This window comes from Labeo rohita, chromosome 16 (genome assembly GCF_022985175.1).
Source record: "Labeo rohita strain BAU-BD-2019 chromosome 16, IGBB_LRoh.1.0, whole genome shotgun sequence".
NCBI lineage: Eukaryota > Metazoa > Chordata > Actinopteri > Cypriniformes > Cyprinidae > Labeo > Labeo rohita.
Window position 1 is genome coordinate 30,182,457 of NC_066884.1, and position 19,974 is coordinate 30,202,430.

General features: G+C 35.6%; 1 protein-coding gene across 1 annotated transcript; it reads right to left on the minus strand.

The window, feature by feature from the left end:
* Window positions 1–991: 991 nt before the first annotated feature.
* ice1 (KIAA0947-like (H. sapiens)) lies at window positions 992–18,286 on the minus strand. Its single transcript, XM_051132393.1, has 22 exons — window positions 18,076–18,286; window positions 17,578–17,636; window positions 16,421–16,456; window positions 15,092–15,109; window positions 14,141–14,252; window positions 13,714–13,790; window positions 13,584–13,621; window positions 11,706–11,788; window positions 11,424–11,500; window positions 9,381–9,418; window positions 9,046–9,128; window positions 8,877–8,913; window positions 8,733–8,783; window positions 8,515–8,589; window positions 7,971–8,407; window positions 4,514–6,853; window positions 4,253–4,421; window positions 3,928–4,088; window positions 2,177–2,367; window positions 1,992–2,092; window positions 1,584–1,682; window positions 992–1,410 (listed from the first exon to the last, which is right to left on the minus strand). Exons 1-22 carry the CDS (start codon window positions 18,163–18,165, stop codon window positions 1,229–1,231), a joined length of 4,554 nt encoding a protein of 1,517 aa, XP_050988350.1. The 5' UTR covers window positions 18,166–18,286; the 3' UTR covers window positions 992–1,228.
* Between the last annotated feature and the right edge of the window lie 1,688 nt (window positions 18,287–19,974).

Consider the following 19,974-nt stretch of genomic DNA (forward strand, 5'->3'; position numbering starts at 1 on the left):
TCAGATTGTGCACCTCTGTATACATGTTTAAAACCCTTCATAAGACATTTGTTGAGCCTTTGCTGCGTTGTGAGGACTTCGGATTAGATACATTTATATTAGTATTTTATTTTGCTCTTACTGTATTTTTTATTATATCTCTTTTTTATTTTATTGTTTTATGTCATTGTACAGCACTTTGGTACACTGTGTTTTTTACGATGCTCTATACATTTTGATTTGATACACAAAATGGTGGTTCAGCGGCAGCAAGATTTCAGTGGGTCTGCAGGTGGATTCAGCTATTAAACCAAAATGTTTAAACAATACATATCATTACAAATATTTCAGGTCAGATTGACAAATTAGCCACCGGTTTTGCAAACAAGGTTTAAACCTAGTCCTAGACTAAAATGTAAATCTGAGTCTCAAATGAAAGAAACTTGCACTAACTGATCTTAAAATATATCAGTGCCTTTGTTTTGTCTCAAGATGCACTCCAGTAATGCTTTTTTTTCTAAGGCACGTTTATAAAAAATTACCTAATTTTTATATAAATAGATGTCCTAAACTGAACTATGGTCTAATCCTGGTTTAAACTAAGCCCTGTCCTAACTGAACTATGGCCTAATCCTGTTTTAGGCTACGCCCTGAAACCAGGCCTATTTGTCACAGCTTATTACGCTTAATAAAATGCAGTTAAGTCAAGCCTGTGAAACAAAACAATCACCACAACATGACCACAACACTTCTTAACTGGAATTTTAGGAAATGCTCTCTTAGTGTTTTAAATCAAAAGCTGCCGTGAAAATACTCAGAACTAAAATTCTAAAAGGATTACATAAAGAACAACAGTCTTAAGTGTCTAAGCAGATCAGGGAAAAAAAAAAAAAAAAAAAAAAAAAAAAAAGGTATCAAGAATATAATATTCCAAGCAGTAAATTGTCAGATTGTCAGAATTTGACACTAAAAATAGACACAAATCATACCACATTTCTAGTTTTGAATTTCTATTCATAACTAGGCAAAAACACAAACTCACTTTTTTGTTCAATACAAATCTTTATGGTATAAAGTTAATTTCTTTAATCTACAAAATATACATAAATGTACAAAAATGGCAAGATTTTCTTGATTTCCAGTTAACCAACGAACATGTATCCTGTCAAGTCACAGAACAAAACCAGATCATATTCACACACAAAAAAAAAAGAACAAATAGAACATCTGAAGTGAGAAAAAATAAAGTTTAGGATTTCATTTGACGACAAAGGGAGCCAATCTGAGTGATGCAACTGGTCACAGCAGTGGGTACTGGCTGTGTGGTTTCGCTTCGCCACGATGCCAAAGCCTCCAGGGCATCTTTGGGGTTGCAGGGTGCCAGGTCATAAATGGCATAGACAGCAGACAACTGCACCTCATTGGGCACCCCTGCAATCATATAACAAATAGTTATATTGTGATTCATGGTGGGCTACTAACCCTAAGGCTGTAGGTTTATGTGCAAAAAAAAAAAAAAAAAAAAAATATATATATATATATATATATATAAAATATGTTTAATTTGCTATTACAGTTATTCTACATTAGTAGATGTTCAGTACCTTCTGTAATTCCATGTTTTCCAAAAAGGTTTATAGCTTTTGCAACATTTTGGACTGATTTGCATAGCATCTGCTTCATTCCTAACTGACCAAGTCGTCCTGGAGAAATACAAACAAAACACAAAAATCAAATCTCTAAAAAAAAGGCTGTTTTATATTATTTGTGGGATTTTTGTACAATTATTTTTCATGACATTTTGACTCTGTTAGTGCTAAAGAAAAAAATCATTAATCAAGCTAGTAATTCAAATAAAAAACTTGAATGAAATATATTAATTAGAAAAAAAGTATGAAACAATTATAATTGAACTTCACAGAATTAACTTTTATGTTTAAAATTAACATATCTTTAAAATTATTTAGAACTAAGTACAGTATTAATCATTCCATGCAAATTTAACAACTTGCCAATCAATCGCAGAACAGATGCTACAGAAACATCACGGACTGGCGATTGCTGAAGCCTTGATTGTGTCACCCAAGTGTTCATGACGGGCCACAGCTCTTTGCTATTAAAACAAAAATATATATTTTTTTTATATTTATATTTATATATATTTATATTTATATATTGGTATTTATTTTTTTTATACCCAATAACATAATCATGTGTCCATTTCCATTTCATGTGTGTACACAAGAGATCCAAGGTATATATGTATTCCCAAGCAGATGGGCAAAGGTCATGACCATGACGATCATGCTTCTGGAATGTCAAATCTCTGTCTTCTTGCAGTGCCTTCAGCATGCTGCTGATCAATTTATGAATGTCATCAGGAGGACTCTAGGAAATAATGAGAAACCACTGATGAAATGCAACTTATTAATGTAGATATATAAAAACATTAGTTTCATGCATTGATTTAAAGGTTACAAAAAATTTACACTGTTATGTGCCCACTCTTGATACTGTAAGACTTGGAGAACCTCAGACACTTTGATCTTCTGAGATATGGACAATACACACAGCGCACTAACATATTATGTAGTGTGTATTAGCGTGTAGATTTCAGTTTCTGTACAGTCTAATCTCTATTTGTCATACAATTTGAATTTCATATAAAGAAATTTTTTTTAGCCCAAAAAGCATATGATTCTTCCTTAGAACCAGTTCTCTTTAAAATAAAACACTTGTGTAATCCCACGTAGGCTACTGGAATATAATTTAATTTCATTTACATGTGTTTCATAAACACATTTTTGGATTATAATCTGCCATCAACATGATAAATTATTCCATCTGCTGTGAGAAAAGACTATAAATGATCTGCCACCTGCAGCATCCTCACATATATAGCCTACTAGCTGGGATGCCTTCTTTATGTTTACAGATGTGACATATTGACGCAGCAGCATGCTCGAATTTTCCGTGAAAACCTACCCATACCACTCAAGTTAGAAAACAATATATTATAAGCTAACAGTCATGAACCAGGCTAAAGTAAGGCAATAGTTCTAAACACTAGCTGGTTATGTACTTATTTAAAAGCTGATTCTGTATAATGCTCAACCAAAAAAAAGTTACGGACTGCAGCTCTAAAGAAATCTTGCAAGAAGATCAGGTCGATTCTGTAGCCCAGTGGTATTCAAACCGGTCCATGAAGTACCCCCAGCACTGCACATTTTGTATGTCTCCCTATATTTGACACACCCACTTCAGGTCTTGCAGTCTCCACTAATGAGCTGATAAGTTGAATCAGGTGTGATAGATGAGGGAGACTGAGGGTACTCCAGGACAGGTTTGAGAACCACTGCTGTAGTCAGATAAGCCTATAGAATGAAGTGTGCCCACACACTCTATATTATGTATTTTTCTATGCGCCCTTTACTCTTAGATTTATCTTTGAGAATTTGATGTTTTGTATTTCTATGACTTGATATCTCTGTATCTATGTAACTGCATTTACCTGACTGATAATAAATTATCACGTTTGAATTAATTCTGTTTACTGTAATATTATTGACTCTAGCAGATTACGTTGTATGCATTTCTGCATCAGGTTAGTAATGGACTGAAATTCAGTTGAGATGGAGCTTAGGGCACACCAACAGGATATTTAGAGATCCAGTTAACACTTGGTATTAGTTCAAGCGTACTTAAACTAAGGGCTAAAAAGGAATTTATGTTTAGGTTAACTGGATGTTGTTTGAAAAATAGGGTGAGCCTAACCTCTGTTTACTGTAATGTTACTCTAGCTAAGTGTACGTGGGAAACCATGGCTTAGGAGAGAAGTAACATCATCTATAGGCTTTGTGATGATAATTATTGGTAATGGAATAAATCAAGGTACAACTGTTAGCTCAGAGGATGCATGCAAAATAATAAGCCATGAAAACTGCATACCTTATCCCAGTGTAGATATTTAGTCAGGTATTCCAAAATGTCATCTTCTGCTTTAAGCTTGGCCACTGTATGAATGGCTTTGCACAAGGGGGTCTCATGAAAGAACACGTTTGGCCATGTTGTGACCATGAACAAAATTAGCTTGGAGGCATTAGGAAAATCTGTAAAGAATCCAGACTGAACTCAATATAGCATACATGCTTCATCTCTGAAAGACCACTTAAGTTTAGTAAAATAAAAACCTAAAACGAGTAAAGAGCAAAAAGGAAATATGCTAAATGAGCATATCATATAATTATAAAAGAAGTAGTTGCTGTGAACTCACCCTCTTTGAGAATGTTGCATGCAAAGGCATGGGCCTTCTGATAGTCCCCCATCTGGCGACATATCCCTGTGTAGACTCTACAGAGAGCCTGTACATTTTCATAACTCAGAATGCTCTTCTCAGTCTTTAATTTAGTCAAGATAGCAGTCATGAGCTTTTCTGCTGAAGACTAAAGAAAGAGAAAAAAAGATGTGGGTTAATATCTTCAAGGCTGCATTAACTAGAAAAGCCATCTGAATTATGCAAAGCATAAACACATACCTGATTCACACAGAAATCAGTGATTACAGACTTTTCTTCATCAGTCAAAATTGGCACCCGAGATATTCTCCCAAGGAACACATGGCTCTTAACAACAGGCAAAACATCAAAACAGGACATTCCAACTTTGGCCAGCACTTCTGAGATCTGAAAATTGCTGTCATTTGTCTTGTTGTCTTTCACAATCCTCCGCTCTTCTTGATTGCTTTGTATTTCTTGGTTAGATTTGATGGACTCCCTTTTAATAACAGTTTGATGATCCTTTACTTGTTCTGCAGGAGACGCAACACTGGGAGGAGCAGGTGAACAGTTGTCGAGTCTGAGTCTTTTAGCACTCTTTGGCAATAGCATATTCACACCTGTCCTTTTTGGTTTCTGCTCTGTTTTGGTAAAGGCAGTAGATGAAGAACTGATTGTTTTGTTTCCTGATATCTGGTTAACAGACGGCGGGGAGGTACCATTCTCATTTCCAGCTCGGGTCAGGTTAACATTCCCACGGAGTATATTTAAAGTGCGGGCTCGAGCGGAAAGTTCAGGGTACATAGTATCCAGCATCTGCATGGAATTTTCCTGACAAGAAGCAGGAGGGGAAGAGGATAAGGCAGATGATGGGAGCCTTCCTGGGACTGGAACAGCATGTTTTGGAGTAGCTGATCCAAACTGCAGTGGTGAAGAGGGAACTCCACAAGATGGTGATGGAGTGGTCAAGCAAGGAGACATTTTTGATGCATCTGGAAGAGCTGAATCAAAAACAGGCACTGACGGCATCTTTGGTCCATCTGTTGGTAATCTTGGGGATATTGAAGCAGGCTTTAAAGGAGTGTGATGTTTTCCAAACCTTGGAGGAGTAGCAGTCAGTGGCATAACAACTGGAGGCAGGGGTGGACCCATCTCTGTTCGAACCCTTCCGAGAGATAAACATGAGGCTGGAGTAATTTGGGTTTTTGAGTTAAGACCTGGAACAACTGAAATATTGGAACCTTTTTCAAAGGAAGAATATTCTGGGTCCAGAGTATCTAGGCATGGTGTGCTGGTATCCTCAAGACTATCCACTGCAGAATCTCCTGATGTTTCCTTGTGGTTGTAAACATCACTGACAAAATTTTCAACACCAGGGCAATGGGTATCAGCTGACATCCCATCTACCTGCTGATAAGATTCATTGTTCATTTGCACCAATGTTTTTCCTGGGCTCTCTGACTCATATTCTTTAGAATCCTTAGAGTTGATTTTGTGACTCAGTAACTTGCACACGTTTTGAGCAGTTTTGTCATTTTCTGGGTGTTCAGAATCTTTTTCATCCTTAGACTCCATGATCACTGTGGAAAGTCCAGAAGGAGATAATGCGGTTTTCTCGAGAAAAGTTTCCTGATGCTCATCTTTGGATATCTGCTTTGCAATGGAACACTGCTTATTCCTAGAAACATTGTCCAACTCTTCTGATGGGATCCTTCCCTCAGACCTTGAGTGAACACCCCTAACCTTTCTCATCAAGCCAAAGAACCCTTCATCTTCTGATGATGATTCTTCATCCTTTGAAGGTCTTAAAGGGCAAGTACCTCCACTTTTTCTCACATCCAAACTTTTCTGATATTCCGTAGGCTTTGAAGTATCATCCTCTTCAGACTGATAAGCCTTGTCAGCCAGTCTGCTCTGAATGACATATGTTGATCTATCTGCTACAGTCTTCATTTCTAGTGGTACGGAACTCTTCAATTCCTTATTCTCAACACTGTCTGATTCACTATAGCACACATCAAGCGTTGAAACACTCTGGACATTAGATGCCTGTGGCACACTGGGTTGTACCTGAAAAATTTTGCATTCTGCAGACTGAACAGAATTGGCGTGTACTAGCTCAGATTCAACATGATGCTGCAGATCTGAGTTTTCCAAAAGATTTTTTAAATTATTCGTTTTTGTATTCTCCAACTCTGTACTGTCACTACTTTGATTCATTAGCGGAATTTGTAACACAGTTTGGGTGCTGTCATTTTCTAAGGAACTTTCCACACTGTGTCCATTTTCTATACCTGATTTTGCAGTTTGACTCTGTGTACTGCCAATACAGCCATGCATTACTTCAAAAACATCCTCTACCTCCATGTGTTGGCTGTCAGATAATGTGTTTTCAATGTGAGTGCCTGGGGACAAGAGTACAGAAGATTCTTCCACTTCTTTTTTTAGTAATGACTTCTGATCCTCAATATCTGAAGGTTCTAATTGTGCGTTGTTTTGAAAAATGGCTTTATGTGAACTTGAAAGTGCTTCTAGTTTTTCATTATGTGACTGATATTCCTCTTTAGTATTGGACATTGGTTGGTCATCATTCCCACTGACCTGAAAAAAAATAAATAAATAAATAAATAAATAAATAAAATTGGTATACTCGTTACCAGAACTGGCACACAGGAACATTATTATACAAACAATTGCCTTAGGCAACATAATTATCCATATCCATAGATACCACTACATTTGGGGAATACATGCAATGTTTTACAATTGCTAGCTAAAATTATTTCAGTCAACTACAACCGACTTGTTCTACAAATGTTTACAGCAAAATTTTTGAGGACTAAAAATAAATGTGTTGAAGGTGTTGGCATGAAACATCAAATACATTTTTTTCCCAGTGATGCACATTTAATGTCTCACTTTCTTAAGATGTCTTCACTGATCTCAACAGAAAGGTTCAGAACGAATGATTGGTTATAAGCTATAAAGTGAAGTCCAAGAAAAGTCAATAATATATTGCTTCAAAACAGATGTGTTTTAATATTTGCCAATTATGCAATAAAGACCAAGGGTGCTTCTCAGTATTCAAACTGATGCTTCCTCCGTCCTCCAGCCTGTGACATGTAAACCAATCAAAGTTAGCCATCTTGAAAGACATCTCAAATCTCTAATTGCACTATGAGGAGAGGCAAGGCGCATGAAGTGAGGAAGCTTCCAGAAGAGCCATGAGCATAGATACACAGGTGTGTGGACGTCTTTCTTGTTGAAAAACCTGATGCTCATATAAATTCTACTCCCCCTTCACATCTGTCATAATAGTTTTAATTTATGTTTTATTTTGCAGTTCAAATATGCCATACATCTCATTTTTCAACAGGGCAGATCCCTTGAGCGTAGCTGATAACACTTTGAAGTGATGCTTGAGTAATCAAGAATATTCCAATATACAAATAAACTTTTGTTTGATTCCTCCTCATTTTCCTTCCTCGCGTCCTTTCCTCACATCCTGAAGGTGGTGGAGTTAAGACATGAGGAAAGGAAGCTAGGAAAGAAAATGAGTATATACAAATAAGAAATGCGAAGCACCTTAAGTCTCAAGTCCACATTTCTAAAAATCATATTACCAGCACCGGCCTTTCATTATAGTGATTCAGGAGGACTGTCATAGAAATTGTATCACTTGAGCATTACAATGTAACTGAAATAAATTCTAACTTACCAGCTCTGTTGAAGGGCTGTGTACAGGTGATAAAGCTGTGGGCAAAGGCTTGAACCACTCTTCAATGTCCTGCAAATCCATACAGTAATCTCCATGTAACAAGTTATCTCCAGTTCCAACTGTCATTTCCTTTAGTAAAGATTTATTAGCATCATCAGTCCAAGTGTTCAAATGTTCAAGCACATCTGAACTTACTTTCCTCTTTCTACTTGGTGTACTGAAATGTTTATCATTACTGTGCTTTTTCAGTTTCGGAGATGATTTAGGCCTATTGACCTCAGGAGGTGTTTTAGGCACGGAGTGTTCTGAAGATTGCAATAGCGTATCTGGACTGGAATTTCCTGGAGACAGATGGGAAACCTGTCTTTTTAAAGGACTGTTAAGCAGTGGTTGAGAAGATATTCTCTGAAGTTGGTTTTTCAAGGGTGTTGCCTCTTCTATAAAAGAAATATGCACTGCCTCCATCAGAATTAAGCATGACCACTTCATAATAAATACACTGTAGAAAAGAAAAAGTTTGCTTAATCAATGCAAGAATGATTACCAGAGAACAAATTCTCTTGCGTTTGGGAAGTTTCCACACAATGCCAAAGCTCTTCAAGTAGCATTCTAACTTTGCCTGAGAAAAAACAAAAACAAAAACAAAAAAAAAAAAAAAAAAAAAAAAAAATATCAATTGCTATGCTATCAGCTGTTTTCTTTTAAATATCTAAACATTTTATTAAAGAAAGGAAAGTATTAAGAGTTTTAAACAATAAGTACCTTTGTCAATTAGTGGCTCAGCATCCGTTTGAGAAGACATACTCCTTTTTTCTAAGATAAAAATTTTGTTTAATTACTTAAAACAATGTGTCAAATTATATACAAGTTACTAGGTATAAGAATTTATAAGTTATAATATTGTACCTTTGTTGAATTCCTTCTCAAGTTTGTTAAGTCTTTGCTAAAAAAAAAAAATAATAATAAATAATAATAATAATAATAATAATAAAATCTGTAAAAACTGTAACCACATTAAAATCGTAGCCTTTTACTTTACATTTTACCAGAGGATATGTTTAAGCAAAATTCAAACCTGTGTTGTGTACAGCATGTCTTCAAGTCTTCTCTTCTCATTTTTTAGAACAATGATTTCATTGTCCTGTTGAAAATTTGTCTCTGTGTACAAATAAACAGTTATATTTTAATTTAGATTTTATCTCCAACTTATACAGTGCACAAAACCAGTTGCTGAGAATATATGGAGATTAAAACCATAATCCAAGAAGTTACATATTTTAATATGTATGAGAGTCCAATATGTTTTAACGTGCAATAGCCCACATTCATAAAAAGCTAAAATCTAAAGCAGAGCTCAAATTTCATTTATGCCATGTAATATGATTAAAGTATAAGATCACTAAAACAGACCTTTCAGCACCAAAATTTCATTCTCAAGGTTTCCTTTCCTGAGAGAAAAACACAAAATACATTCAAATATTTTTATGAAGTTCAATTTGAAATTGTCCAACACTATCAAAACTTATGTACACATCAGCAACACCAAAAAGGACAAGCATCTGGCATTGTTTCAACTTGTAAACGATTACAAATAGGTGTAGTACACCAGGGGCCCGTTCTTCGTAATAGGATTACTCAGCTGGATTTTACTCTTAATGATTTGACATGAACCAGGATTGTTAAACTCGTCTAGGTTCATCCTGGAGTTGCTGTCACATCAACAGGTCCATAATCTCAAACCTGCTCAGAAGCAGGCATATTTCACGTAAATAGGGATAGGCTTCATAATTTAAAATGATACTGTGCAAGCCACTGTCCCTGAACCAGGGACAATAACAATTTTAATGCAAGTGGATTGATGCAGTGCAGGAGATGCACTGATGTAGGTAGCCTTGTAAAAATGCATAGAAAAAATGTTCTCGACTCTTAGGAAACCTTAATTAGTGCTATCACATAATAAATACACTTCACAAGTAAAATCAAATGAATTTCTAATTACAAAACTACAATAAAAATGTAAAGCCTGTACAAACACTGGAAATTGTGAAGTAATGTAAATAATTGGGAACAATATTTTTTAAAAATTATATTATAATTTTTATGCCATTTTAGTCGCTTGGCTGTTTCCTTATAAAGGTGTAGAAATTCATCAAGTTTTTCGCCCGTTGTGTAATGTTTTTTTTTTATTATATAAAGTATGAGGACATCACATTTCTGTCTTGACACCAGCCAATCACTGCATTGCTGATCATGGTTTCAAGTATTAATATATCTGCCCTTTCCAATGCATACAAGAATGCACAGAAATCTCAAACATATTCAGAATATTTTAATCAAATCTGTAAATTAGTTTGAAGAACCAAATTAGCCAGAGATCAGTCATTATAATTAGAAGATCTTGCATCAGTCAAATCATCATAGATGTATTAAGCGAGGAATGAAGAACTGAGCCCAGCACAGTGTTTGGATAGAAAATATTAGGGATGGGACGATAAATCGTTGCAACACGAATAGAGAAATGATTCAGCATCCATTCTAAGATTTTCCGAACATATTGCGATTCTCAAATCGATTCTGAGCTTAGTTTTAAACACCAGATGACACTGCTTACTTTAGAAAAAGCCGTGCTCTGCTTGTTTCCAAATCCTTACACGCACTTGAACCTAAAATAATCATTCATACAATTCAAAAAGCTTAACGCGAATTACAAGGGTGTTCACAGTGGGCTGTGTTTACATTAATCTCGCGTCATAAAAGCATTCTGAGCCGAGGTGAAATTACATGACTCAGCCGAACAGCACTCTTCTTCATGAGCGTTTGTGTGTGGATAACAACTAGGATTAGAGCACCATCTGCTGTTAAAATCTAAGCTCAGAATTGATTCCAAAGAGAATCGTGATGCATTCGGAAGATCTCAGAATGGATTCAGAAATTTATCATCCCATCCCTAGAAAATATAAGCAATACATGAAAGCAACATATGTGACCCTGGACCACAAAACCAGTCTTAAGTCGCTGAGGTATATTTGTAGCAATAGGCAAAAATACATTGTATGGGTCAAAATTATAGGTTTTTCTTTTATGCCAAAAATCATTAGGAACTTAAGTAAAGATCATGTTCCATGAAGATATTTAGTAAAATTCCTACTGTAAATATATCAAAACTTACTTTTTGATTAGTAATATGCATTGCTAAGAACTTTATTTGGACAACTTTAAAGGTGATTTTCTCAATATTTTGATTTTTCTGCACCCTCAGATTGCATATATTCAAATAGTCGTATCTCGGCCAAATATTGTCCTATCCTAACAAACCATACATCAATGGACAGCTTGTTTATTCAGCTTTCACGTGAAAATTGATCCTTATGACTGGTTTTGTGGTCCATGGTCACATATAATTAACACAGCAGCACAGTTTATTATGACTACAACAGACACAGTTGAACTTACAGAATTAGTGTCTTGGCATTCTCCAGCTTGAGACTCTCATGTTCCTCTGCAGTGTGAACATATTTTCTGAGAGAATCCTTAAAATAAAACCAAAAATATGGGGGGGGAGATGGGGGTTGAGCACACACACACAATGGCACCATCATTAAAATATCAAACAAAGAAGCAAAGGAAAATGGTACAATCTAAGGTGGCACTGACACAATAACTTGCAATTAGAAGCCAGTATTCCATTTTAATGGCCAATGCTTTGATCACAGAGATAACTTCAAAGAACCTAACCTGAGTTTTCTGTAGATCCTCCTCCAGTGATTTCTTTTCAGTTTTGAGTTTCTCATTCTCCAGGTTTTGCCTTTGCACAGTGTCTGTGAAAACAATGGTCCAATGACATGTTTATGGGCAACACAGATATAATCCAGTAATTCAGTTAGTGCACACTACATTGTTGGCTTCAGCTTTGATTACTTGTATTTAGACTGAAGAAACAGTTCACCCATAAATAAATTCTGCTACAAAATTGTGTGTGTAAGTAACCAAACAGATAACAGTACACTCTGACTTCCACAGTTCTTCTGTTGAACAAAAATAAGGTATTCTGAAGAATGTTAAGTGTACCAATCAGTTGAAGGTAGCCACTGACTTTTATAGTATTTTTATTTAGTTATTTATTAAGGAAGTCAACAGGTGCTGTCACCTGACTGGCACAAGCATTCTTCAAAATATCTTCTTTTGTGCTCGACAGAAGAACTATGAAAGTCATTGAAAGTTGGCTTGGAAGTCAGCTGAAATCAGTCTGGAGCACACATGAGGGAAGATAATGACAGAATTTTCATTTTTGGTTGAACTGTCCATTTAATATTATTAGCAGTCTAAAGTCTTTAAAGGAGACCTATTATGCAAAAATCACTTTCATAAGCTGTTTAAACACAGCTGTGTGGGTGCAGTGGCCACAAAACAACCAGCCTATAATGGTAAAAATGTACTATTTTTATAAAAAAAATAGTTAAAAATAAAAATAAAAATTTATTATTTATTTTTTTTATAACCCCAATAAATCATAAACAGTCTCTCTGAAAAAGCTATTCCAGATTTCCCTCTACGAACACGTCATCGTAGGGAGAAATCCCCACCCATTTGTGACAATATCTGCCCTATTAGCATAGACACAGCACTGAACGAGAAGCAGCAGTCCGCCATTACTATGTTTTTGCTGTAGTTGCTGGAGATATACAATGTCAGCGCCAAAGACACATTACAAGTATTGTGTTCTGGGATGCTCCAACAAACAAAGGAGTCTCCATAGACTCCCTTCATCTGAGCAGCTGAGAACACTGTAGCTAAATTTAATTTTTGAAGGAAATGTCCCAGAAAAAAATCTGTAAAATCCCCTATATGTTTAGGGATCAGACCCAACGCTTCGTACACGAATGTCAGCTCTACACAAGTAAGCCTGTTTTTCTGAAAGAGCTTCTTGGCACTCTGTAAAGCTAATGTTGCTAAAGCTACCATTGTCTCTACCTGTTTTCATTGATGCTGCCTTCACATGCTACCAGAATGATCATAAACAGGACTGTGGTAGTTAAAAATTGCATATGAAGCAATGTGAAGTCGACCACTTTAATTTGTCGAGCTCATAATCACAAGTGGGACTGTGATAAAGTTTGCAATGGCACCATGAGAGCAGCTATGTCATTACTTTTATTGTGCCGTGCTCCCCATCTGTGTAATTTTAAATGTGCATTTATTATGCACAGTACAATCAGATGACTGACTTGATTCTGGTTCGAACATATAAGGCTGAACACAGCTACTGAGTTTGACATTTTCAATGAGTGAGATTGTCTTATTTTGAGTTTCCCGGCTCTTGAAGCTCCACCCCTCTTCTGAAAAGAGGACCGGGAGCACCAGCTCATTTGCATTTAAAAGGACAAAAACAAAAATGGTGTGTTTTGACATACCCTAAATGGGACAATTTTAACAAGCTATAAAATATTATCTGTGTGGTATTTTAAAATAAAACCTCACATATACACTCTGGGGACATCAGAGACTTATTTTACACCTATTATACAAAGGGGCATAATAGGTCACCTTTAATATGATTAGCAGCCTATAGGCCCCGATCTAATTTCAACCTAAAATAATTTGTGATGCATGTACCCTCTGCTTGTCTTAAAGATTCTTCAACCTTTTCTTTCCTGGAAAGAGAGAAAGACAAATACTGTGAGTAGAAGACAATCACGTGCAAGAGCAACTAATCCACCACTATACTACAGTAAAGTGGTCTTACAGAGTAAGTGTCTGAGCATTTTCAGCTCTCAGTCTGTTGACATCTTCACACCTCATCTGATACGACTTCAAATCAGCCTGAAAAAAAAGAGAGAGACAAATTAACATGCACATATTTCCAGCCCACTTGGAGTCAGCTTTACCAACTTTGCAAGGAATTATTATTTTAACTTGGATTTAGAACTGTTTTCCTACATTGGTAGTACAGGGTACCAAAAAATTCATCACAGAAGTGCAGTCATTCAATTGCTTTAATATCAGTGAGCTGATAGGTAGTAAACATTTCTGTGAAGTGCGCTTATGCCCAATTTTTTTTACTGAAATTGGTAAAGAGATTTAGAGAATTTCACTGGTATTGGTAGCAACTACTGAAAAAATTGTGAAATCTAGAAATGGTTTTAAAAAAAAAAAAGGGTGTTTGAACACACCTTAGTTTTCTCCAGCTCTGTCTTCATCTGTTCATACTCCACTGTCTGTTTTTCTAAGGGCTCAAGCTTCAGCAACACCTCATCCAACTGTTTGTGCAGTTTGCTGCTCTCTCTTTTAAAAACACATTGTGTTTCACAGACATTAATTTAGTCACATACCACAATTAACACATTTTTGCTCAAAATTGTGATTCTGTGCACATTATCAAACTTCTAAAGCAATATTGCATGGCAAATGACCTGTGCTTGTATTAAGGAACTTATCTGCCACACAGTGCTTAACAGGGCTCGCAAAACTTCAAAATCCCTGGTAGACCTTAGGGCAGGTATTCTTCAGATTTTGGTAGCCCAAAGTGAATTTAACTAGGCTCGAATAAAAAATAAAAAATAAAAAAAAGACATTGGCTGAACTTCACTGTAGACAAATTAGCATGATCAAAAACATTTTTGTCTTTAAATATGAGAGTAGAGGTCAACGGATCACAAAATTTTAGTTCGGATCACATTACGGCCTGAGTCACAGATCGGAAGGTTCTTTATTACTTAAATAAACGTTTTAAAAAGCTTAAATGTTTAAATCGGCAAGACTTGTGAAACACATGCAAATGATCAGTTACGATCCGTTTCACCACTACAAGCAAACGACACAAATCAAGGAAGGAATTTTATATAACTTTCTAAGGTCAGTGATATGTTTTAGAAGCCCAACTGGAAGATACAACAGCCCTGGGATGTCGGGCTAGCGATTTTGCGAGCCCTGCATAATGTACTTGTACAGCAGCATCCAGGTTTTGCATTAATTCAGTTACAACATGATAAAAAGTACAATGCCTTTGCAGTTATTATACATATGCCATTTAGGCCTAGGTTCACATGCATTACGTAGTCACCAGTTCTTATATTACACAGTGTGTAATATAATTGCAGCAAAAACAGAAAATAAAATCTTACCTCTGTGATTTCTGAAGCTGTGACTTTTGGTCAAGAAAAACAAAGATGGATCCATAGAGAATAAAATACATTTTCAAGTTTTGTTTTCAGGGTGTTTAAAGCCAGTGTAAATGAATGGTGCAGAGCAGGTCACAAAGTATAACTGTACATGGGTTTTTTTTTTTTTTTTTAAGTTGGAGAATGTGTGTTTTTTTCTCACTCCGGGATCAGACATTTCTCTCACCAGCAAGCATTGAGCAGGACATAGAAAATGTGGAAAATGGTTTTTATGGCCTGCGAAAGGATATTGGTCAAGTTTGTGTTTTCTGTGTCCAGAAATTTGATTAGAAATTACATTTCTATGAATGTATTCTACCAAATTTTGTCTGTAACAATTTATTTGATATCAGAAATTAGAAATGGCTCAACAAAACTTAAAAACAATTATTTTGGTAAATGTAACAGAAAACAGGATCAAAATACCTTTCTGTTGTTTCATAGTGCAAATACTACGTTTCATGCCAATAACTGGTTAAAGGCCTTATTATTTTTTCCAAAAACCAAACTTAGTTGTTTTTTTTTTCTTCCCTTTTTCGTTGCCTTAACTGTTTTATTGCTTGCCCATTCTTATGAGGGCAAACTGTTTCACACATTCCAACTCTATGCCATGTAAGCCTTCAGACTAGCAGCGTTTCTACCCTGTAACAGAACAGTGATTGTATCAACCCTATTTTAAAGTTAGAGCAGCATGAAAATGTGTAACTTGAATGTGCTAGGCTTCCAGTGGCATCCGCTTCTAGTTATTTTTAGCTGTACAAAACAAATCATATTATTTTAAAGTATTGTCGGAATTTATAAACACTTGTTTGTAGTGCAAATAGTTTTACCATTCAAAACATTAATTTATTTCATCCTAACCAGTTACTATTAGTAAATGATGTCGCACAATAGTCAGTAAAAATTTAATGTGCTTAGAATAAAACTCAATGAAAAAAAAAATTAATTCCTGTTTAATACTAATTTTGTTTCTTGAACTGTTGTATAAATGTAATATTTTCACAAACATTCTGTTGCAGTGAATATCAGTATGGCTGTGATTGATTACCTTCAGCTTAATGTGGCTGGTCTGACAGTCAAAACAACAGATTACCTTCAGCTTAATGTGGCTGGTCTGACAGTCAAAACAACAGCACTCATGCTCATGTGATACTGCTTAATTTAGGACCCAAAAGGCTCTTATTAGCAAACCAGATGATATGCTTATAGTTTACAATAAAAATCAATCAGTAAATCAACAGAGAGCATGACAAAACCAAAACGGTATCATCTACATAGCTTTATAAAAGGATATCATCACACTTCTCTTTGTATTCACTCAAGAGACGGCTGGGGAAAAAAAAAAAAAGATTAAAAAAAAAAAGTTACCAGATATAATAATTACCTTCATAGTTTTTGACACTGCAAATAAAACTTAAAAGTCAGCAAGTAACAAGTTAAGAAAACCTCCTTTACATTAAACATGATTTCAAGGGTTCCATGAGTTTAAAAAGTAGTAGTAAAAAAAATAATAATAATGGAATCAAAATGACACATTACACACAAATTTACACATTTACATCACATGAGAATTAAACTCAGAATCTGAACCTATTTCAGGTTGACCTCATCAAGTTCACAACACATTACAACTTTCAAACAAAGATGAATATCAAAATTCTGTCCAAAGATCACATCTCCCAATTTTTTGGAAGAAGAATTGGACCAATTTTGAATGAGTGGTAGTGGAAAGAATAAAAAATAAAAAAATTAAAAAAATAGCACTGTACTTTTCAAAATGGCCTATACTGTCATGGGTGAAGTCTTAATTTAAGCTACTGAATGTACCACGTTTCATTTTTCTACAACAAAGGGTTTAAACATTTCAATGTTGAATTTTTGAACTGCTCGTAGTGCTATAGAGTTGGTCCTAGAAGTTCCAAATTTGGTCAGGTACTTTTCATGACAATCACTACAAGTGTGCCTAATCTACTCATTTTCCTGTTTCCTTCATAGGGCTATCACTGACTCCCATTCAGGGACAAATTTATTTATTTATTTGTTTATTTATGCATACAATAGGGGCTACAGCTATCTTTTTTTTTTTTTTTTTTTATCTATTCACTGTGAAATGTATCTGTAATGTATGATTAAAATTCGAAAATCTCCGACTGAATTGGCCCACAATCAACTTTCAAATGCAACTGACGGCTGTCACTGACTGTTTTTTTTTCTTATTTGCATACTTACAAACGAACTGCATACATTTTATAGTGAATTTTACTCATAGCCACAAAACAACACAAATGCTGAGTGTCATGACAACAAAATGACTTTCTATACAGAACACCAAAGTCAGACCTAAGCTTGAGTGATACCTTTATACTATTATTTTGCTGGCCTGAAAGTGAGGTAGCTGTGAGGTAAACATCTTGAATTGAAACAAAATAGTTAATAAGAAAAACACTCACTCTGTGTCGACGATCTTTTGCTTCAGAGTTAACAAAGCAGCCACATATTCATCTAAGCTCTGGAAAACGCAGAAACCACAGAAATACAAAATCAGTTTGTAATCAACATAGAGTTCAATGAATATGGAAATTCGTAAAAATGGAGGGATGACAACTTTTACCTGCATTAAACACAAAATTCATAAAATTACATCAACCTGTATTCAGTTGCGTGCCACTAACTGGAAATCACATTTATAAGATGTGGCTGTACAATTAGTTACAATCAACAGTCTAGAACTATGACAGACTAGGACAGATGTAATATAAACAATGTCTATGACGTATTGATATACTCAATCTCCATGTATTTAATAAGAAAGAAATAAGAATTACAGTAACATATTACAATATTAGTTTTCCCTAATTCTCGTGAAATGCCCATTATTACTGAGGTAACCAAGTCAGTTAAAATTTAAATTGTGGACACAACCTTGGTGTGAGGAATAAACTTCTCACCTGATTTAAGACAGTGCAGTTTTGACAAGTGCCAGAAGTAGCTTCAGAGGCGATTCCCACGACTTTTGACTGGTTCTCCCCCGGCATCATTGTATTAGTTCAAAAATATTAGTGGAATCTTACACGTACCTCCAAATACCTAAAAACGTGCAACCAAAACAAGCCCATCAGCTCATTGCACATACAAACGTTCAGCAACACGTTGACTGAGGACCCCAGGTAAAGGCCCCAGCTGCCCGCTGTAGACGCCGGATTGAAAAGTGAAGTAGTTTAAAAAATATATAATGATTTTGAAATTATTGCAGAATAAAACTGAATGTCACTTAACAAAACAAAATGTAATTTACAGCTGTAGTTTACTTTAATATAATCGGAATATAACAATATAGTTTAGTCTAGGCATCATTTGGGATGGGAACAGTTTCTGACATGAACTAGTGTTGCCAGATCACGCTTGAGAAAAAAAACGTCCTGGTCTCACAAAACAAGAAATAAATTTCTCGATTATAGATCAGCGGGCAAAGCCGAGTACTATAGAATGCTAACAACATCAGATACGCGTTTTGCGTATTTGTACCTATGTTTTAATGCGAATTTATGAAAAATAAGTCCTGCGTCAGGATGTTTTTCCTTCCGATGCATTTATAATATGCGGACATGGCAACCCAAAAATGGCTAGGAACCTTTTCTTGGCGCTAGTCAAGAACGATTGACCATTCAAAATCATCTCTCTCTCTCACTCTCTCTCTCTCGCTGTCGTTGTTGTTGTGCTGCGGCGGAACATATGTATGTTTGTTTGCTTTATTAGACAAGAATAACCATACATTATTTCAAAACTGCCCAGGATAACATACACAAAAAAAGCCTCAAGATTATTTCTGAAACCAGTCCTTGCAATTCATAATTTTAAACGTATACTGTGGTGTACAATGTGAAAAGAAAGCGAGAGAGAGAGAGAGATAGAGAGAGAGAGAGAGAGAAAGAGAGAGAGAGAATGCAATGACAAAAAAAAAAAGTGATATTATTTTTATTTATTATTTTTAGGGTTCATTTACAATGACTTCACGTAACATTAAAATTAAATATTAATATAGTTCTACCAGGACAGGGAAACTTTAGCCCTCAAAATCCACTTTTTTTCAAGGTTTAGCTCCAACCTCAAATATAGCTGCAAGCAGCAATTGCGGGGCCAAGCACAACAGAGGCAGGATGAGGAGCTAAGCATGGCAAGGAGCAACTGACCGACTGTAACAATGAGTAACTAAAGTCATTTTAGGATGATATCAGTTGAAATGGCTGAAAAATCATAAATACAACCAATAATATAATTTAATGGCTTATCACTTTTGACCAATAGGTGGTGCTGTTTTCAAATTGATGTGATGCGTTCTGTGTGAGGTGACAATGACACACACGAATTTTGGTGTCATTATGCCAAAGCTTTACAGAGATACAGCCTCAGAATCATTTTGGCATCAAGCCTAAAATCTGTAGTGGCGCTGTATGAAAACGGTTTACTCTATCGACACGAAATCCATAACTTTGAGTCAGGACAGTCCGAAGATGATCTGACTCAATTTTGGTGAAAATCCGATCAACGGTCTAGGAGGAGTACGAACAAGTAGGTTTTGTACATTAATCAAAATGGCGGAAAAGAAAGTTCAGCGAAGTGTGGTATATTTGGTATGCATGTTGTCGGCATCACCCAAGGAATATTTTGACACCCGTTTTATTACAATAGGCTAATGCAATCAGAAGTTATTAGCATTTTTGGAAATTTCATTATTAATGTTTAATAAATGGTGTATTACTTCTGACCAATAGGTGGCGCTGTTACCAAATTGATGTGGTGTGGTCAGTGTGATGTGTCAATGGCACATATAAAATTTGGTGTCAATA